This window comes from Mixophyes fleayi, chromosome 2 (genome assembly GCF_038048845.1).
Source record: "Mixophyes fleayi isolate aMixFle1 chromosome 2, aMixFle1.hap1, whole genome shotgun sequence".
NCBI lineage: Eukaryota > Metazoa > Chordata > Amphibia > Anura > Limnodynastidae > Mixophyes > Mixophyes fleayi.
The window spans coordinates 261,912,304-261,935,403 of record NC_134403.1 but is presented as its reverse complement, the minus strand read 5'-3'; the positions used below and the strand labels follow the sequence as shown (position 1 = coordinate 261,935,403).

General features: G+C 39.2%; 1 protein-coding gene across 1 annotated transcript in view; it reads right to left on the bottom strand.

Annotated features, from left to right (window-relative positions):
* OPTC (opticin) overlaps positions 1-23,100 on the bottom strand; it is a 59,910-nt gene that overhangs the window by 13,947 nt on the left and 22,863 nt on the right. Inside the window, exons 2-3 of the mRNA XM_075196043.1 lie at positions 11,648-11,882; positions 5,294-5,429 (exon numbers count right to left, since the gene is read on the bottom strand). Of these exons, the coding sequence (XP_075052144.1) occupies positions 5,294-5,429; positions 11,648-11,869 (358 nt within the window). The 5' untranslated portion in view covers positions 11,870-11,882. The remainder of the gene's footprint in view (positions 1-5,293; positions 5,430-11,647; positions 11,883-23,100) is intronic.

Below are 23,100 nucleotides of genomic sequence, written 5' to 3'. Positions count from 1 at the left end.
AAAACAGCACCCATTATTTAGCCACCACCTACCACACACACATTACATTGCCACAAGCTCACTGTGATATCACATACACATTACTGTGCCCCTTCATCACCATGCTGTGCCTCCTTATGATCACACTGCGCCCTCCATGCTGCTTTTGTCCCCCCTTCTCCTGGTCCCCCTTCATCACCCTGTGCCATGCTGCTTTTGCTCCCCCCTTCTCCTGATCCCCTTCATCACCCTGTGCCATGCTGTCTGTGCTCCCCCTTTTCACTCTCTGACATGCTGTCTGTGCTCCCCCTTTTCACTCTCTGTCGTGCTCCCCCTTTTCACTCTCTGTCGTGCTCCACCTTTTCACTCTCTGCCGTGCTCCCTCTTGCTTCCGTTCCTTCCCTTACCTTTTCTATCGGCTTCTTTCTTCTCTTCTATTTTCTGTCTTCTTCCCGACTCCTGTTTCTTCCCGACTCCTCTCTGCGGCACTCCTCACTGAACGTCGGGCGTGATGACGTCACGCCCTCATTCAGTGCGAATGGAGCAGAGAGGAGTCGGTGAGCGCCGTGGTCAAGTGAGTATTCTTTTTATTTATTTTAAGTTTCCCGCTCCCCCCACCAACGAAGAGAGGAGCGATCAGGGTCGGGGCCTATCAGGGGATAACCCACAGTCCCCGGTGGGCCAGTCAACAATGGCAATAATGATCAAGCAATGTTACTAATTCCTAGCAAATTGATTAGGTGCCAACTGGTTTAGTGCACAAAATGGATCCTATGGTTATTAAAGGGGGAGTGGGGGGTATGATTCGTGTCCATTTGTGTACAGCCAGTCCCTGAGCATATTACAGAGTAGTGTTTCTTTCTTTGTACTGTTTAATTTATTACGATTAAGGGCAATGTGCACTCCGCTATATGTTATATTCAATGGTATATATTAAATAAAAAAAATCAGTCTTAATTTGTAATCATTTAAAATCATTATACGCATATATTATAATTGGCGAAATATCGTTAAAATCAAATACAAAGAGTTTTATGAATGAAAAAATAGATATAGTGAATAAACTGTTGTATTATGTTTTTATTTATACACTATATCTATTTTTTCATTCACAAAACTCTTTGTATTCGATTTTAATGATATTTCACCGATTATGTGTATAATCATTTTAAATTATTACAAATAAAGATTGATTTTTTTTATTAATATATACAGTTGGATATAACGAATAGTGGAGTGCCCTTAAAAAATGAGAATCCTTTTTCTTTTCTAGTTTACATATGTTCTTTTTTCTCTAGAGGAAGCACCCCATGCTCATATGAAAAATAGAGATTAATTATATCAATTTAATTGGATTAGAAATTTTAATATAATTCATATTGAGCAGGTTATTCATTAGTTTTTGTTTACCCCTTATAACATATGACATATAATCTGTATGGAAGTTCTTCCTCCACCCCATTTCCTCTCTACTATGATCAAGAAATCTTGAAAGCCCTATTATTTAATTTCTCTTTAATTTTGAAAATCTCCTTATAACTTACTATATATCAATTTACTTGACTGTGACTTCGAAAAAGTGGCATTTTGCAATTGGTGTTCCTATATGATTTAAATTGCACTTACCAGGACAACTATTGCTATATTGGGATTTTTGCTATTTTTCCTCTGGGGGATATTTCTTAACATTTTACCATGATGAAAATCTAGTGGTCATAAACTAATGGAAGCTGACATCTGTGTGGTTGCTATTTGCAGCAGTACATCATTGTTTTTTGTACAGTTTTATTAATCAAAATCCAATACATATTGTGTTATACCAATGCTAGATGCTCTTTTTTTATTATTTTTTCATCTTTAATAATATTATTAGTTATACATATTTTTAGGCCTTTCTGCACATTTACCGTCCGAGATTATTAAGATTTAATTAAAAAAGGACTCAAAGAGTCGGATGCATTTTTTTCACGGCAAAAGCGCAGGTGTAAATTACGTCCATTTAAAAGCACGCAAAATGTGTACATTTCAGGAAGATACGATTTAAGCATATTTTGCGATACAGGATGAAAATAAATTAATAATATTTTATATTCCTGTGATTTTCCATGTGGTTTTGCAAAACTACGCTTGATACATTGCATAGTTTGTATGGATCCCAACATGTAAAACCAGCAGTGTGGTTTGAGATCAAAAAATGTGAACACCACACACAAAAAAGGCATTTAATTTGTGGTTTGGATAAAACACACTTTGAAGCACCCTGGCCAATGTGTTTTTCTATAATTTCGAGTAAGTATTTTGCATTTGTATTAATATTTCATACCAATACTCTGCATTTATTATAGTCTACATTTTTAAATAACTTGATTTCCATCAATTTTTTTGGTGATAGTCAGTTTAATGGTACTGACTACCCAAACACTAAAGAAAGCAACATGAGGACTCCGATTCCATACTAGAGCAACCTGCAAAAAATACTACCTACCAGGATGCAGATGACTTGATGAGACGACTCGCTCTGTTGACGACTCTACAAAATGACGTCATCAGAAAATGCGACTTGTGTTAAAGCGTCGATGGACGGACCCACCTGTCATTAATGTCATGTAAGTATTATTTTAGGGGTTAGGGTTAGGATTAGGGTTAACCCTAACCCTAACCTTAACTCCTAACCCTAATACCCCTAACCCCTAAAATAATACTTACATGAGATTAATGACAGGCGGGTCCATCCATCGCCGCTTTAACATAAGTCGCGTTTTCTGATGACGTCATTTTGTAGAGTCCGCAACAGAGCGAGTCGTCCCATCAAGTCATCTGCATCCTGGTAAGTCGTTTTTTTTGCAGGTCGCTGAAGTATGCAATCGGAGTTCACATGTTGCCTTCTTCAGCGTTTGAGTAGTCAGTACCGTTAATAGTTAATATATTTTTATTATGTTTTTTCAATAAATGTGAATTCAAATTCTTTGAATGTTTTGTTACAGTGCATTGTGTGTTTGCATACTTTGGTTTTTCAACAAATTGTTTTGAATATTCTATTGAATTATTTTCCTAAATATTTACGCACAATGACAATTATGATTTGCTCCATCAGGAAGGGAACAACATTTGCATATGGTGGAATTTTTTAAGTGCATCGGCAGCCATTTTGTGGGTTTTGCTGCAATGCTGAATATCAATTCTCTAGAATCCAGTGATATCACTGAGCCACAAAGTGAGTTGATCAACTGTTAGTGAGCATGCACAAAATGGCTTCCTTGATCGAGTGCAAGTGAGAGATGTAGTGTAACATGACACAGGTTTTTGAGGGGCGGAGGGAAATGAAAAATGTAAAATAAGTACAATGGGAACTATCACAGGGACAAAAAAAGGACTTTTGTGGATAGATTTCACTCTTACTTTTTGTCAAATGCTGTATCATACTGTATGTATGGTATACTCACAAGTCAGATCATACTGTATGTCATACTTACCCACTCTCTCGGAATGTCCAGGAGACTCCCGATTTCCAGGTAGGTCTCCCAGAGAGAGCAGGCCTTTCTATTGCATGCTTCCTGCTCCCTTGATATGTATTGCAGTGAATCGCCCCACTGCAGAATGACTAGCTTTTCAGAGCTTGAGCCCATTTACTAACGCCATCAGAAGATGGAGTCAGCCTTTCTACCCTATGGGGAGAGCATTGCGGTTGAGAGATCTTTCCCCTACTGCTCTCCCTTCCGGTTACTATGGCAAAGCCACTTTGCGATAGTGACTGGAGTGGAGACACAGACTACCTCAGTTTTAAGGTAAGTAAATTAATCGCCGGGACAGCTTCCTATTGAGCGCACTGTCCTGGGATGATTTTTTTAATAAATACATTAAAAAAAAAATCTATCATTGTTGCGATGACAGATAATAACTAACGGGTTAAAACCTCTTCAATTAATAAATTGGCCCCTATGTCCTTTTATACTGGATTTTTTTCACTGACCAATTCCTGTATGATGACATTTCTTCAACAGTGTCAGCCAAACCAGGTTTTATGGTCAAGACCTACTACATGGGAAAGGCCCACAGGTACATTATCTTCATCTAATTATATTTGGAGCATTTAAAATATTTAGCTGCTGGTCCTGTATTTAAATTTGGATTGGGTCCTATGTTGGTTTGCAGCTAAAAATGAGCGAAATTGGGTTTTGGAGCAGAACAGGCCATTTCTTACAGGAATCTCCAAGTTCGGCTTTTTATATCACCGTACTATGCCATTCAACACAGTATTTGTAAATTTGCATTTTGTGGTATTAATCCTCTATGAATAGAGCTGGAAAGACAACAATCAGTTCATTCTGCTGTGTGATGTGGTTGGGTAGAACTGGGAACACTTAAGAACAAATTCCACCAGTGAAATGGGTCAAACATGGTATGGATATTTTGTGGAACAGTTTTCCAACCTTTCACTGGCTGCAGCAGCAGGGCCCTCTTACCGCCTTGTCTAACTGTTAATACCCAGTATCGTTTTATTTCTAAATATTAATTATAATGATAATACTAATAATAAGAATCTAGGGCCTGATTCATTAAGGATCTTAACTTGAGAAACTTCTTATTTCAGTCTCCTGGACAAAACCATGTTACAATGCAAGGGGTGCAAATTAGGATTTTGTTTTGCACATAAGTTAAATATTGACTATTTTTTCATGTAGCACACAAATACTTGATAGCTTATTTGTACACTGACATTTAAAGTTAATATTTGTGTGCTACATGAAAAAAACAGTCAGTATTTAACTCATGTGCAAAACAAAATTCTACTTTGCACCCCTTGCATTGTAATATGGTTTTGTCCAAGAGACTGAAATAAGAAGTTTCTCAAGTTAAGATCCTTATTGAATCAGGCCCCTAGTCATGACGCAGCTAAAGCATTGGAATGACAAAACTGTCCTTTGAGCTTTTATTGCCCAATCCAAAGAAGATTTTGGTTTATTGTTTATTTATTTTTTATTTGACAGCGTTAAAAACATCAAACAGAAGCTCAAAGCTCTACTTGTGAACTTGTGAACATTTCACGTTTAAATTGCTAAATTTTTAAATTACACTGTTGCTTTATATCTTAAGATCTGAAAAAAATATATGAATTTGTTTTTTTTTTTTTTTTGTTTTTTTAATTAAAGCCATTATTAACAATATAGTATCACAATTATTAACAATATAGATTCTCAACTCTCTTTTTGGGCCAAAAGAGAGTTGAGAATCTGCAAATATCAAGTATGAAATTAAGGACTAGTAGAAGCAGTTTAGTAAATCTGCAAACATCTATAGTTTTTATCTTACTGACCTTGTTCTGTCATTAATCCAAAGATACCGGGTTCTACTGGCTTTGTAGCAATGGGAGCAAGAGTGGGAATCTTGGGTTCCTGGGTGGTTGGTACATGTATCTTTTTACGCTTAGGAGCAAGAGTAGCTACTTCAATCTGTGAGGGAATAATATGAGAATTAACATAAATCACGAAAAATCCAGTCGCTCTGGTGCGTAACAATAGAGCATGTGGTGGCTACAGGACCTGGAGTTAAGGGGGCCTAGCATAATACCAGGTGCCCCCCCCCCCACCTTCCAAGGCCCCTGCTCCCCCCTTGAACTCCACTCTGCTCTCAGAAGAGCATGCTCAGAAGAGGCTCTATTGACAGCAGAGCAGTGGGGACCAAGAGGCGAGAACAGCATTATCAGGTCCCTACCCAGATTTTGCTATGTGGTCCGGCAATGCACTGTTTCGCCTCTGACTGACATTATGGTTTTGGTCTGCTTTATCTGTTATCTTTATTCATTTCATTAATTGACTGTTATCTGTCATGTGATCCCTGTAATTTGACACAAAAACATAAATCTGAGTGTGTTGTGTAGGTCATTTATATATACATCCTCTACCAGGCCCCATTAGGCAACCTTAGGCAGTTGTCTAGGGCGCCGCTGCCGCTGACTAGATATGAAAATCTAGTCAGCGGAGAGAAGTGGGAGAGGTGCAGCGGCGGCTGGGTGCTGTTTGTTCACTGTCCGCCCGGGCTGCCCAGCGCATCGCACTGTCACACACCTGATCACTGACATCAGTGATCAGCTGACAGGTCTCTCTACCCGGCGGCCGCGGCGCCTGTGTAGTATATCACACTGTCTGTCAGTGTGAATAAAGTTTGCTACCCAGCGCCCCCCTCCCTTCCCAGCATGCCACGGCTGCTCCACCCCTCTCCTTTATTGTAAAGAAGCTGAGGAGCGGTGGGCAGCCATTGCAGAAGAGCCTCCCTGCATTTCAAACAGTAAGTATCTTTATCTTTTATTTTTCTGGTATTATTAATTTAATTTTATAAAAAATGGGGTACCCAAAGGCCAAGTGTGGAAGCCCAAAAAATGTTGGGGGTGGGATTTTTTATTAATATGTCATACTTTATAGTCTATGTTCAATTTAAAAACTATGGTGGATAAAATAATTATTTAATTGCACCTCATGCTCTATATTTGATTTTCAAATGATGGTGGATAAAATAATTAGTTTATTGGCACGTCATGCTCTATTTTTGACTTGCAGCAAGTCAATAATAGAGCATGACGTGCCAATAAAATAATTATTTTATCCACCATCATTTGAAAATCAAATATAGAGCATGAGGTGGTAAATAGTAATTTTTATACCGTTTGCCACCTCATGGTCTATATTTTATTTTCAAATTATGGTGGAGAAATGACTATTTTATTGGCCCCTCATGCTCTATATTTGACTTGCAAACTATGGGGTAGAATTTCTACACTATAGTTTGCAAGTGAGGCAGAGGGGGGTGCAGTGGTGTGAGGCAGAGGGGGGTGCAGTGGTGTGAGGCAGAGGGGGGTGCAGTGGTGTGAGGCAGAGGGGGGTGCAGTGGTGTGAGGCAGTAACATATGTGTGATGAAGGGACATGTTAGAGCCGTCCATTTCCTTTAACAAGTGCATAATTCATAGGCTTATTGTGTCAAGATTTTGTTTCCGAAATCTAACACCTGGATACCTCCCCTCTAGAAATCCTGTGTCTGCAGTGGAGTCTGGACAGCGCACTGCATCTGGACTGCTGGAGAAGGTAAGGCTTATATATTTTTCCTTTTTTTTTAAAACATGAAAGCACTAAGTCTAGTATGTAAGGGTCTGTGAAGCGGGTATTTGGTGTGTTCGCCGGGGGGGGAGGGGGGCGGTTTGAAATTTTGCCTAGGGCGCTGAGAGCCCTAGCACCGGCCCTGTCCTCTACACAGCTAACGCAAGACAACAACCCTCTGACCAACACTGCAACACACACACCCCACTCAATACTTTTACCTTTGCATTCTAGCTGGTCCATTGTGCAATATGATGTAGCACATGCCCTTGTGTTTCTAACTCCCATTGTCCCATAGATTGTAAGCTTGCGAGCAGGGTTCTCTTACCTCTCTGTCTGTATTATCCAGTATTGTTTTATCAATGTTTGTTCCCAATTGTAGGGTGCTACGGAATTTGCTGGCGCTATATAAATAAATGTTGATGATGATGATGATGATACATTTGGCACACACAAATTTGCAAAAGTTAAAGCTGCACTATCACCTATAAGTGGTTAGACATACAGCTGCGATTTTCAGACTGAGCTGTAACTAAAACTATGGAGCTGCAGGAGAAACGGCAGAAGAACCAAGTCATTCATAGCTGATAATGTAGATTTAAGTAGTGGCCTCACACTCTTCTCTGCCAAATGTATATGAAACATGCAAAATCCACACAACATCCTATGTACCATTCTATTTTAATTGAATACATTAAAAAGGAAATGTTCTGTTCCCTTGATCTTTTCTTCACATTGCATCCCCTTTATACCTTTGCTGTGCTATAATTTTTTTCCAAGCCATTTACTTTTTACTATTTAGGCTTCTCCTGCTTAATTACAATATGTTAAATATAATTTTGGATTCAGTTCTCTATTGTTCAGATTAATATTTCGTAAACATATTCGGCTGAATGAAAACATATGGCTTTGGAGCAACCGTATTTAAAAAAACAGGGCCGTGTAAGTACATTACATGTATAATATCTAATATCAGACAGTTGCTTGGTCACCAAATGCTAAAATCAGAGTTCAGAGTTTGGCCACATTCATAGGCTCACTTCTGGCATCAATGGAACCTGTAAGGTAATTGCACACGAATGGGCTTATAACCAGTAATTCAATTTCAATTGGATAATTATGGGGCATTGAAGTCATTATGGGACCACAGAATACTGATATGGCAGTGAGTGTGGTATAACATATTGTAGAGCATTCTGCATAAGGAAATATTAGATAATAGAAACAATGAAACACAATTACTGTGAGAAACATATTAGACTTAGTAAAGGACAAAAAGCTTATTGCCATTTTTCTTCTCTTTTCCTTACAGTGGAAAGGGTTGTTGCTGCAATTCTTCTGCTACCACCAGCGTTAAGCCCTGCTGTCATTTAGCTTGCTGATTTCTTAGCATGGTGAAGCCTATTTAAATGTATTACAACATTACTTGTTCTATTGTCACCATCTGTAGAACTTTCTTGTATAAGTTTTGGGTGCGCTGGAAGATGACCACTGTCACTATATATGTGGCCTGTTAATAAGTGGTTGATCAAAATATATGGCTGCCATATAAGGCATAAGGACTAGTAAAATAGAAGGCAAGGCATTGGTGGTTATGGGGAAACAAACAGCCTAAGCAAGCAAGGTCATCATATAACATTGTGAGAGACTATTCTCAACTACTTGTTTGAGGTCAACTTACCTCAAAGCAAACTTCAGGAACCGTCTTCCTACAACCAACTTGTATTAATCTGTTACTGCCAACATGCTACTTTTTATATACAATCTCTCATGTCTGTTGATGCTTCATCTTTCTGTGCACTGCACCTTCTATTATTCTTCTCTGGGATTCTGACACCCGCCCCCTCTGTTTTCCTCTCTCTTGTCTGTGAATGTCTGTTTCATCTCTGTCTCTCTCCCCGCATCTCCCCCTCTAGTAGTAAAGTGTCTCACTTCTCATTCTTTCTTAAAGAAGAATACATATCAAAATTCATATTTCAACAGTTAATGTTTTATTACACAGAATTGTGTAGATAAAGGTATGTTGCCCACATCAACTTCATATTTACATCATACTGCATATATATAAAAAACATTTCCAGAATATGTACATATCTCATACAAGACACTGCAAAAACTTTAATTCATGCACTCATCATCTTCCGCATCAACCATTGTATTTCCCTCCTTACTGGTCTTCCCAAAATCAGACTTGATCCCCTACAATCTATTTTGCATGCAGCAGCTAGATTGATTTTCCTTGGAAATCGTTTTTCGTCTGCTGAGTCACTCTGTCAGTCTCTACATTGGTTGCCTGTTTCTCAAAGAATCCAATATAAAATTATTTTACTAACATACAAGGCCATCAACAAAATTGCACGGACATACAAGGCCATCAACAAAATTGCACGGACATACATCTCCTCACTTATCTCAAAATATGTCCCAACTAGACACCTCCGTTCTGCACAAGATCTGCGTCTCTCTTCCACTGTCATTACTTCCTCCCATTCTCAGTTACAGGACTTTTTTTGGGCTGCACCCACTTTATGAAATTCACTACCTCGCACCACAAGACTTTCCTCTAGTCTTCAAACCTTCAAGCATTCTCTGAAAACCCACATCTTCAGACAAGCTTATAATATTTCTCTACTACCCTCTTAATCTTCCCAGGTTGCCCTATTACCACCCTCTACACAGCTAACACAAGACAACAACCCTCTGGCCAACATAGTTGTGTGACTAAGCATATAGCCCACCAAATACTTTGTAATCTTTGCATTCTAGCTGGACACATATTTAATATGGTGTAGCACTTACCCTTGTGTATCAAACCATTGTAACATAGATTGTAAGCTTGCGAGCAAGGCCCTGTTACCTCTCTGTCTCTATGTATTACCCAGTATTGTTTTATTACTGTTTGTTGCCAATTGTAAAGCGCTACGGAATCTGCTGCCACTATATAAATAAATGTTGATGATGATGATGATGATGATATTAGAAATATTGCTTTGTTCTTTTGTATTCCTTGTTATTCTGCCACCTTGAGGTATAGCCTTATACAGCCTGCATGTGTCACTGCTTTTGTTTCTGTCCGGTAAAAGTTTTAGGGCTAAACCTAGTAAAAGACGGTTTGTTAAAAACCAGTAGAATTACCAAAGGCCAAACCACTAGAAAATCTCTTGAAAACCACAATTTAAGAAAGCGCCACATTACACATTACCATCCTGATTTTTAGCTTAAGAGTGCATATTTATTAAGCTGCGGTTTGACAAATCTCTGGAGAAAATACCAGAAAAAAAAAAAACAGTTGTGAGAGGTGAGCATACTATGTGAGCTATCTTACTATTCAGAACATAAGAGGATACACCATTGGCGTATGATTTTTTTTATTGATTCAGGTGGCAAAATTAATTTATAATTAACTTATGAGGAAAAATGTAATTTTTCATTCTGTTATATTATTTTGCCCCTTAATATAATGAAAAATTAAGTAATTAATAATAATTGCCCCATAAGTTAATTATACATTAATTTTGCCTCCTTAATTAATAAATAATGATTGCCCCCAAGTCACATGCTACTTGAGCTATCTACCCTATCAGAAGCAGCTGTAGAAAAATCTTGTCTTTTTTCTGGTTGTTTTTCTGGCAGTTTTGACAAAACCGCTGACTGCTTAGGTGTTTTGAAAGCATAACACATCACCATTGGATTTGCCTTACACTCTTTCACCCTTCTCAAAAAGATATTTCTCTTTTTTCACCCTCTTGCTTCTCATAAGTTAAAAAACAACAAATCAGCTATCCTGAGGCAAACCTAGCAATCTGATCCACAATTCAGGAACCCCTAGTATGCTAGAAAGGACAGACCCAAAAGCAGTTACCCACATTGCTCTATATCTATCCTTTTATGTGCAGTTATCGTATTTTGTATATTAACACCATTTCAATGATACTGTGCTCCTGTAAAATACTCTACTCCCATGTCTCTCTCATGCACATCTGTCATACACTTCGTAAATTGCCATTTCATATGTCTCTCCTGTTACATACTCATTTAACACACTCTTCCGTTCTCCCTTTCCTCTCTGTTTGTTGTTTTTCTCTGTCTCTTTCATGTGCATTTCCCCATTCCCTGAATTCATTTGCCTGTGACAGGTCTCTGCTCTCTCTGGCTTGTAGCTTCTTGCCCTGATCCGTCTGTCATGGCAGATGCTCACAAACAGGCTCTGATGAAAGCTCAGCCCTGAGAGATCTTTCAGAACCCCCCCTTCACCACCCTTCCTCCACTCTTCTTCTCTCATCAGTATCCGAGAAACAAGTATTCTGACAAACCTGCTGCAAGATGCAGGATCAGAGGCATCTCAAGCGAGGATTTTATCCCTCTTTCCATCTCCCCATCTAATGATCCATATCTACTTGTCAGTCTATCTGCTGTACATCTATCTTGATCTATACATTTATCTATAACAATTAATTATGAATACACTACCCATTTAGTTGCCTGTTTGTCTATATGTCCATCTGTCTATAATACATGCATATACTTCTGCAAACAATGTCAAATAATGTCTTTCCCAGTGGCAGGATTTTACTCTCACCTCAGGCCCAGGTTCAGAGTAATATACATCTTCATAGTTGTTCAGGTCAATAGAATCGCCATAGTTATCCAGACTTGGGTCATAATTATCGAGGTCTACATTCTCGTAGGAGATGCTCTCATGTGTTCGGAACTTCTCGGAACTGCGTCTACCGTTGTCAGGTGGTGGAGGAGCCATAGATAGAGTCACCGCAGAGAGACACAGAACCACTGAGAGGAACATTGTGGTGGCAGGCCTGCAGAACAGCAATGTATATATAAACAACCTATGTACAAGGTTGGCTGACTAATTATAAAATCTCATACATATAATATTCATAGAAATGGAATGTTATGTGTGAGAAAGTACTTATGTTAACTATTACAGAAGGCTAAAAACAGAACAAAGTGTTAACTGCGCTAAACCATAGGGCTGTTTTGATACCTGGAAATTACTCTATACCTAGTTATACTTAAGCTGCTCAGTAAAACATGATGCCAATCACTTTTCCACAACTCTGGGGTTTTAATGTCATTAAAATAGAAACATTGTGATGCAGAAAGTGCTCACTGGATGCCAAGATGAATTTCCTTTGAGAGCAGGGGAACAGGTTAGCTAATTATTATAATCCTTTATATAGGCACATGTTCAAGAGTGCTGTATAATCACAGAATAAGATCAATCACCTCAGTCCGTACCCCAGTGGAGCTCACAATCTAATTCCCTTACCACAGATAAACTCACACACTTATTTGAGTCAAAAACCAACTAACCTACCTGCATGTCTTTGGCCAATGGGAGAAAACTGGAGCAAAACTCATATGAACATAGAGCTGAAAACAGGCAACTGTGTAAATATATTGTGCTCAGTTTATATGTACATGGGATTTAGTTAACAGTCATACAAATTTTACTTGTAGGACATACTACATCAAGGTATTGCTCTATTTGTAAGTTTTGCTTTTATATTTTTATATTTTCTCACAGATTTAGGCTGTATTAATTGATAATAATCCTCTATGGAATTTACCCTAATATAATGGCTCTTTTAAATGTGCTTCTAGTGACATATTTTATTTCTGCATGAGCATGTAATGTGCGGGTATATACGGTGCTATGCCATACTGCCACATCCCGACTGCCTTCATTATCTACTATATAAATGCCTAGTGGCGTGTGTGGAAAAAAAAAAACCAAGCTGCAGCGCCACCTGCTGGGCAGAGTTATACACTGACCTATATATTTCTTGAAGGAGAAGTGACAGTTGGGTGTGGTTGGTGGTTGCCGGGGATGACAGTGAACAAAACCACGTTAAAAAAGGACGCTTGCGTCGGGAAGTAACGCTCTTCCCCTGAGGAGGCCTGGTCTAGGCCCAAATGCATGACAAGAACCTTTTTAACACCTTAAGTAGCTTGATTTGACTAGAATGCATGAGTATCATGCACGGGTTAACTTGTAAAACTATAAAATTCCATTCACTTACATTCCCATTACATTTATCAAACCACCACTTCAAAATGTCCACTTCGACCACTGATTGTACCACTTCTTATGTAAGAGTATTACAGATATAGCAGAACTCGTTTTAATGAAATTTACTTGAATATTCTGAACTATTCACATTTAAATTAATAATAGACTTGTCAGAAGAATTGTAGTCATCTTGTGTTCACGGTGCTTTATGCAATGCTGGGTTCATGCGTTCGATGCCAATAACGGCCCTATCTGTGTGGAGTTTGTATATTCTCCCCGTGTTTGCCTCAATTTCCTCCAGGTGCTCCAATTTCCTCCCACAACCCAAAAACATGCTGGTAGGTTAATTGGCTTCTGACATTATAGGGCCAAGTCTGTGCTTGTGTATAGGGGTGTGTCAGGGAGTTTAGATTGAAAGGTTCAATGGGACAGTGATGAGATAAATGACTACATATCCTCTGTGTAGCATTATTGGTGCTACAATAAACTCTTCACCATCTGTATATCTTTGTCATATATCTTACATAAAATTGTTGCATTGTACTCTATGGGTCTGATTCATTAAGGAAAGTAAAGCAATACAAATGAGTAACTTTTTTACTTTGGGAAAACCATGTTGCATTGGAAGGGGAGGTAAATTTAAAATGTGATGGCAGATTTATAGTTGGGGTAGGGGACGTCCTAGATCAACTTGAAATTTCAGCGTAAAATTAAAGCTATGAAATATTTGTGTGCTATATAAAAAAAACAGCCAGTGCTTTATTTATGTGCAAAACAATAAACTAATATACATCCTTTGTCCAGGAGAAAATGTACTCCTTTTTTTTACCTTACTTTCCTTAATGAATCAGGCCCTATAAGTGAAGGATCTGGTCATTTATATTTATAAAGGAGGATTACATAGGGTATTTTGTTGCAGTAATGCTCCTGTGCTTATTTTCATTGTTGCAGATTACACCATATGCAGCTGTGTAGAGAGGATTATGTATTATGCTACACAACTCAATTCAACTTTATGGGACTACCAGTGGCAGTATGGGTACTTTATGTAATGTATTACATTTTAGGCATAGTGCTGCAAATTACAAAAATATAAATTGTATATAAAACCAAAAGTCCTAAGTTTTAGATAATAGATTCCATGCCTGTTGAAGTTTAGTAATCAAACCAAGTTGAAGATATTCTGCACAGTATTTTGTTTTATTAGTCTCTTCGTTCAAACTCCTATTTTCATTGAAAGGGATTTTAAGAAACCTGTGTACTGACACCATTAGTCTGCTACGTGCTATGCGCAGTACATAAATAATACAAAACAAGAACAAGTTAAAACTTTTGTTATATATTTGTTTTCTTGCTAGAGCCTGTTGTTGACAAGATGAGATCCAGCACAGAAACAGATGGATGTCCTAACTATTTATTAAAATGTACATTAAAACTATTACCTATGACAACCATTCACAGAATAAACACTGAGAACTAAAGAGAAGTGGTAGTGTGCTCTAAAAAGCATGACTATAATGATGGCTAATATGCAGAGCCAGGGTTGCCAACCAACGTCTCAAACTTTTGAATTGCACAGGTTCCGTGGCTAATTAAATCTAGTTAAGATCAGTGGTCGAAATGGGCCGGTATATAACGGTATACCATACCGCCACTGCTTCCAAAAGGACTGATCAGTCATCCTCCTTTCCCTTCACCCTCCCTTTCTCCATGTTCTTATATCACCATCAGGACCACCTGATGTATTCACTACCCCTGCATCCCCCTCCACATCATGGAATGTGGCCTAGCAGTGTAGCCAGGGCCAACTTTTCCATTGGGCACGATGGGCAGCTGCCCGGGGGCCCCAGGGGCAAGGGGGCCCCATAGGCACGGCTCTTAATGAGAATAAATAATACTGCATAAGAAAAAAACCTGCAAAAAAAACCTTAAAGAGTCACTGAGCAAGTACATCTATCTATCTTTATCTCTATATATATCTATATCTATATCTATATCTATATCTGTATCTGTATCTGTATACATCTGTATATCTATATCTATATCTGTATCTGTATACATCTATATATCTATATCTAGGGGCCCCGGTGCACTGCTTTGCCCGGGGGCCCATAATGTTGTTAAGATGGCCCTGAGTGTAGCCGCATTAGAGCAAATCCTATCACCCCACTCCAAGCAGTGTGGCTACGAATACACTCCCCCTAGTGTGACTGGGATCGCGCCCCTCCCCCAGCAGTGCAGTGCCACATTCACATTACATACACGGATCCCATTCACACTTCCAGGATACATGTGAGGGGGTGTAGATACCTTCATTCTCCCCCTTCTTTCTCTACAGGAAGCATGGAACAGCTGAGGACCATGTGACTTCACAAAGTAGTGTAAGGGGTTAATTTCAGGAGGAGTTAACTTTTATCTGATATTTTGAGGTGGGGAAGACCAATTAGTACCCATTGTCCTCCACAGGACTACCTGCGACATTCTGTTTGGGAAACCACAGGGGAGCCAGTGTGGAATAACAGCTGATCTCCACTTCCCCTTCAACACCCCAGTGCAGCACTTACCAATATTTATGATGGAGAGGCCCAGGGGTTTGCCCAGGGATGGGAAAACACTATGGAAATTTGACCCTAGATATAAGGAGCAACTCCAGAAGGAGGGGATACTCATTCTGGGAATTGATGGCTATTGATGGAATTGATGGCTCGATGCTGCAGGGTGACTGGTTTTTGAGGTTGCCGTTCTCTACCAGTGATATACATCGGCAGATCCATGGGTCATCAAGTAAGGATAGCCAGGTGACTGCAACTCCTTAAGCTAGTGGGGTAAGGGATAGATGATGTGGTAAACCTGCCTGGTATTTATGTATTGCTTGTATATAATATTCTAGTGTTGTTTTTATTATAATAAATGTACTGCTGTACTTTTCTAACTGCATTTGCCTGAGTGACTATACAAATCCTAGAAGATACTGGGTAGGCTTCCCTGGATAATAAGGCACCCCTAGGTGGCCAGCCAGTGTGAAGTGGGTAGAATTGGGCCATTAAACCCGGTATCTTCACAATTATTCAATTGATGCACATCTTCCCTAGATTCTTAACAAATCTTACCAGGTGCCATGTCCGAGAAGTTTCAAGGTATAGAAGAGATACCGCAGAAACAGAAGGATAGGAGAGTTGTATCACAGATAAAACACAAGTAGTAAATGAGGATGGTTGGGAATGCAGATTTGTGGGGAGGGGGAAATGATTTGGGAAGGGAGGGAACAAGTGTTTAAAAAATAAAATAAAAATTGAACTATCAAATTCTATTCACTTATATTTTTCATACCGCCACTTCTAAATTTCCACTGGTTAAAATAGAGACAGAATTCAGTGAGCCACATAACCTGTATACCTATATACTTTAACCACAGCCCATACTTTTGACTAGCATCCAATACAAATACCATTTTGGTGACTAGTAGCAATATTCACATTTATTCTGTTGGTTATCATGCAGTGCAGACTGCAAATTTGGTGGCTATAATACAGTGGAGACCTCAGATTATCAGGGCTTGATTACAATACAAACCCCAATATTGGTAGCTGATACAAAATACAGTCCCTAATTTAGGTGGCTTACATACAATGCAAACCGAAAAAAAGGAAACCTAGGGATAGATTTACTAAAGGGTAGTTTGCTCAAACCGTTGCTTTTCGGTGATTTTTCCGGAGGTTTTGAAAGTCCAAACCGCCGTTAAAACGGCTAGAAATGACTTTTTCCAAAACCACCACTTTACAAACTGCCATGGTGATTTTAACAATGATAAACATACAAACCACCAGATTTACTAACCTGGGGTTTTCAAAACCGCTGCAAAACAACCATCCAAACATCCAAAATGAAATGTTAATGGCGAGATTGAGCAAACAGCATCTTGTTTCAGCTATTTTTTGCCATTCAGAACATTAGAGAAAGCACCATTGACATTTTAAATATTTGGGAAATCATTATTTATTGATTATGGGAAAAAATGATTTTAATATTAACTTATGAGGGTTTTTTTTTTTATATAGATTTTTTTAAGGGGACAAAATTATAGCATTATATTATGTGGGAAATGTAAATATATAATATTATTAACTGATTGTTAATAGTGGATATAATTATTTATGTTGCACAATTTATCATAACATATTGTCCGAATAATATAATAATTAAATAATTTTATACCCTAAATGTATTGAATTTTTTTCCCCTCATAAGTTAATATTAAATTCATTTTGCCCCTTAATCAATACATAATGATTACCAAAATAATTTAAATGTCAGTGGTGCTTTCTCTTATGTTCTGAATGGCAAAATAGCATGTTTGAGCTATCAAGCCTTCTGAAGCAGGATTTAGAACTGTCCTGTACTGTCTTTTGGATGGCGCTTTTGATGGTGGTTTCATCCAAACTGCCAGGGGTTTAGCTTTTTCAATCCGCCACACATCACCAGTCATTTTAAATTGAAGCTTCAAGCAGCCCTATAGTAAATGCGGAGGTTTGGACCACTAAACCGCAGGTGATAGGCGGTGGTTTCAAACCGCCACCAAATTCGATTCTTAGTCAATCTAACCCATGGTGTACTTTTAGGCTGGCAGGGAAAATTAAGAATTGTTTTTTTCACTGCTTTTGGCCTACTATCATTTATGGGATTGCCATCCATCTCTTTAGATGTTTATATTAAAGCTATTAACTATGTCACCAAGAATAATCACACAGAGAACCAAATAAACATGCCAATGTGTACGGAAATACATGGCTATAATATTGACAGGTATATAGAGCCAGAGTTGCCAAACCATCCCTTTAATGTCTGATTCATTAAAATTGTACAGGTTCTGTGAATGATTAAATCTAGAAAAATACTGATGGAATCCAATCAGCCACTTCTGCTCCACAGGAGGTTTCTGTCCTCCCTGAGCTTGCCTTAGGACACCTGCGATACGGTTTGACAGGTGTACCGTCCCAATCAAACCTGTACTCTCTGGCTAGAGTCCATTGTGGTGATTAGGGCCGGATTTACCACTACGCAACCTAGACACATGCCTAGGGCCCAGCAGTCACCAGGGGGCCCGGCGGGTGGTGGAGTTGCCAGCAAAGAAAAAAAATTATTATGTCCAAGGGAGGAAAAAATAAATAAACATAAATCACAACTGCAGCGGCCCCAGGCAGCCTCCTCTCCTCCTTCATGCTCAGCTACATTCCACTAAATGTCGGGCGTGACATCATCATCATCATGCCCGATGACATATTCACTGAAGACTCAGAGGAGAGGAGAGGAGCAGCGTGCGCGATGGGGCAAGAAAGAAAACAGAAGAAAACAGAAGAGAAGAAAGCAATATAGAAGGTAAGCGAACTAACGGATGCACAATGTCACACTATGAAAAAGGGGAAACAAATTGTTCCCAAAAAATTATGAAGGGGCACAGAGGTGATGATGGAGGGACAAAAGTGACAGCTGCTAGGTTGTGGCTACTAGGTACACTAGATTGTTGCTGCTTGGTACACCCCCAGTGATGCAAGTCACGTCCCCAAAGATATGGCTGCACCTCCTTTGACGGCATTCCACTGCTGTGCGGCAGCACATAGTTACATAATTACATAGTTGATGAGGTTGAAAAAAGACACCAGTCCATCAAGTTCAACCTATTTTGGATCTTCTGCGATCCTGCACTTATATTTGAAATTAATCCAGAGTAAGCAACCGCCAATCTGTTTCAATTTTGAAAATCCCCCCAGACTCAATATTGCAATCCAATTTTTACCCTATATCCACTACTATCCTTTATTTTAAATTAACGGTCGTATCCCTGGATACACCTTTCCGCTAAAAATTTGTCTAACCCTTTCTTAAACATATCTATTGAATCTGCCATCACAACCTTCCCTGGCAATGAATTCCATATCTTGACTGCCCTTACTGTAAAGAACCCCTTCCTTTGCTGGTTGTGAAATTTCCTCTCCTCTAACCTTAGGGAATGACCACGTGTCCTGTGTATGGTCCTTGGGGTAAAAAGTTCCCATGAAAGCTCTCCGTATTGACCCCTAATGTATTTGTACATAGTAATCATATCTCCCCTTAGACGCCTCTTTTCTAAAGTAAACATGCCTAAACTGGCTAACCTTTCCTCATAACTTAATGACTCCATACCCTTTATCAATTTTGTCGCCCTTCTCTGAACCCTTTCTAGTTCCAAATTATCTTTTTTTATAGAGTGGTGCCCAGAACTGTATTGCATATTCAAGATGAGGTCTTACCAACGATTTATACAGTGGCAAAATTACACTGTCTTCCCTTGCATCTATGCCCCTTTTAATGCATGCCAATACTTTGTTTGCCCTTTCAGCTGCTGCTTGACATTGAGCACTATTGCTAAGTCTACTGTCTACGAGCACTCCCAAATCCTTTTCCATTATAGATTCTCCTAAATTAATTCCATTTAATTTATAGATTGCGTTCTTGTTTTTGATCCCTGAATGCATAACCATACATTTATCTGTGTTAAACCTCATATTCCATTTGGCCGCCCAATCCTCCAGTTTATTTAAGTCCCTCTGTAGAGAAGCTACATCTTGCTCTGATTTTATTACTTTACAGAGTTTAGTGTCATCTGCAAAAATAGAAACTTTACTCTCTAAACCATCACCAAGGTCATTAATAAATATATTAAAAAGGAGTGGTCCCAGCACGGAACCTTGAGGTACTCCACTTAAGACCTTTGACCAATTAGAAAATGTTCCATTTATCACAACTCTCTGTTCCCTATTCTCTAACCAGTTTTCGATCCAAGTACAAATTTTGATTCCTAGACCCAGTTCCATTATTTTGTAAACCAACCTCTTGTGTGGCACTGTATCAAAGGCCTTTGCAAAATCTAAGTAGACCACATCTACTGTCCTGCCCTGGTCTAAGTTCCCACTAACTTCCTCGTAGAAACTAATTAGATTAATTTGACATGACCTATCCCTCACAAATCCATGTTGATTCCCACTAATAATTTTATTGCGTACCAAGTAATCCTGAATACTGTCCCTTAAAATACCTTCCAGTAGTTTCCCCACTATTGATGTCAGGCTTACAGGTCTATAATTCTCTGGTTGTGATCTCGTCCCCTTTTTAAACAACGGCACCACATCTGCTATTCGCCAATCCCTTGGTACTGAGCCTGATGAGATTGAATCTATGAAAATTAAGAATAGCGGTCTAGCTATTTCCGAGTTTAACTCCATAAGGACCCTTGGGTGTATGCCATCTGGACCTGGAGCTTTATTTATCTTAATATTCTTCAGTCGCCTTTGGATTTCTTCCTCTGACAACCAAGTATTAATTAATGGCATGGTTTCATTTCCATTTTTATGTATTACTCCTGCCATTTGTTCCTCTCTGGTAAATACTGAAGAAAAGAAAGTGTTTAATACCTCTGCTTTTTCCTTAGTATCATTTATCAATTCACCCATCTCACTTCTTAGGGGTCCTATATTATCTTTTTTAATCCTTTTGCCATTTATATACTTAAAAAACTTTTTGGGGTTTGTCTTACTTTCTTTTGCAACGTGCCTTTCATTTTCTAATTTAGCCAATCTAATTTCCTTTTTGCATGTTTTATTACATTCCTTGTACCTATGGATGGACTCCTCTGACCCTTCAGACTTAAACAATTTAAATGCACGCTTCTTCTTTTGCATTTCTTCCCTTACCTTTTTATTTAGCCACATTGGTTTAGACTTAATTCTTTTACATTTATTTCCCATAGGAATGAACTTATACGTGTATGTTTCCAACAACATTTTAAAGATAGCCCACATTTCTTCCGTATTTTTTCCTTCAAAGGCTTTGTCCCAGTCTATGCTCTTTATAGACTCCTTTAGCATATTAAAATTTGCCTTTTTAAAGTTTAAAGTCCTAGTTGATCCCTTATACTGTTGTTTCTGGAAACTAATTTCAAATGAGACCATATTATGATCACTGTTTCCCAAGTGCTCCTTTACTTGAATATTTGATATTACATCTACATTGTTTGTTATTACTAGGTCCAGTATAGTCCAGTTCCTAGTTGGTACCTCTACTAATTGGGACATGTAATGGTCTTTTAGCTTGCTCAGAAACCTATTTCCCCTTGCTGTACCGCAGGTCTCAGTACTCCAATCAATGTCCGGATAATTAAAATCCCCCATAATTAAAATTTGACCTAGTTGTGTAGCCTTTTCAATTTGCTGTAGAAGTTGGGCTTTCTCAATCGTACTAATATCTGGCGGTTTATAGCATATCCCTATCAGAAACTTCTCTGAACTTTTTCCTCCGCTGAATATTTCCACCCACAATGCCTCTATATTATCACCAATATTCTCGTATATAACTTCCAGAATACTTGGTTTTAATTCTGGCTTAATATAAAGACATACTCCTCCTCCCCTTTTATTTACCCTATCCCTCCTGAAGAGAGAATATCCTTCCAAGTTGACTGCCCAGTCATGTGTATCATCCCACCAGGTCTCCGTAATACCTATAATATCATACTGCTCATTCATTGCTACTAGTTCTAACTCCCCCATTTTACCTGTCAGGCTTCTTGCATTTGCAAGCATACACTTAAGTCTATTGCCTCCCTTAGGTATTTCTTTTTGCTTTAAAAAGGGCCTCTCCTTATCGGCTATGCTTTCCTTTCCCCCCTCTCCACCCCCTTTACTCTTGTTAAATTCCTCCTTACTACTCTCAATGTCTATCCCATAAATACTTGCTTGCCCCTCCCCCCGGAGCCTAGTTTAAAATCTCCTCCAACCTTCTAACCATCCTCTCCCCTAGCACTGCAGCCCCCTCCTCATTCAGGTGCAATCCATCACGACAATAAGGATGGCAACTGACCGAGAAATCAGCCCAGTGATCTAAGAATCCAAAACCCTCCTTCTTACACCAATCTTTTAGCCACGCATTAACCTCCCTGATCTCCCGCTGCCTCCCTGGACTAGAGCGTGGCACAGGTAGTATTTCCAAAAATACTACCTTGGATGTCCTTGCCTTAAGTTTGCGACCTATGTCCCTGAAATCATTCTTTAGGACACCCCTTCTTCCTCTAACTCGGTCATTGGTGCCAACATGCACCAAAACCGCTGGGTCATTCCCAGCCCCTCCCAACAATCTGTCCACCCGATCCGCAATATGCCGAGCCCGAGCACCCGGGAGACAACACACTGTTCGGCATGCACGGTCCCGGTAACAGATTGCCCTATCTACCTTCCTAATAATTGAATCCCCTACCACCACAATCTGCCTGGGTCCCAGAGTAACTTTGGTCCCATCTGTGCTGGAGAGACCATTCCCCTGGTTGCTAGAGGAAGCAGTCTCATCCAACTCTACCAATTCTGAACTGCCTTCTACAGTATCTTCATCCAATCTGGCAAATCTGCTGGGATTGCCTAGCTCAGAACTGGCCTGCCTTTTCCTCTCTCTGCTACCCCTAATAACTGTAACTGTTACCCAGCTGCCTACCTGTGCATCCTCCTCTGTCTCTGCTCCACCCTGCTCAGCTAACGCATAAACGGTGAGCTGTAAACTCTGCTCCAGGTTGGCAATGTCTCTCAATGTTGCAATGGTCTGCTTTAGATCAGTTACCTGGGCTTCCAAAGAGACCAATTGCTCACATTTCTCACAGAGGTATAAACCTTGGAACACTTGCTCCAAGTGTGCATACATATGACAAGATATGCATTGAGTGAGATCATCAAGTCTGCTACCACTCATCTTATTATGGCTAACCTAACTTCTTATAGCCTACAGTGAACTTTAGTACTAGCCTTTCCTAGGCACTTACCAGATTAAACCCCTTCCTGGATTCAACTCCTTACTGGAACTAACTCCACACTTTAAACAAAAACAGCACTTAAAATCAAAAAAGCAGTGAAATCACATAGCTTTCTTTCTACTCAGCTATATGGGTATATGGTATGCTAAAAAAAACATAGTGCTATGGATTG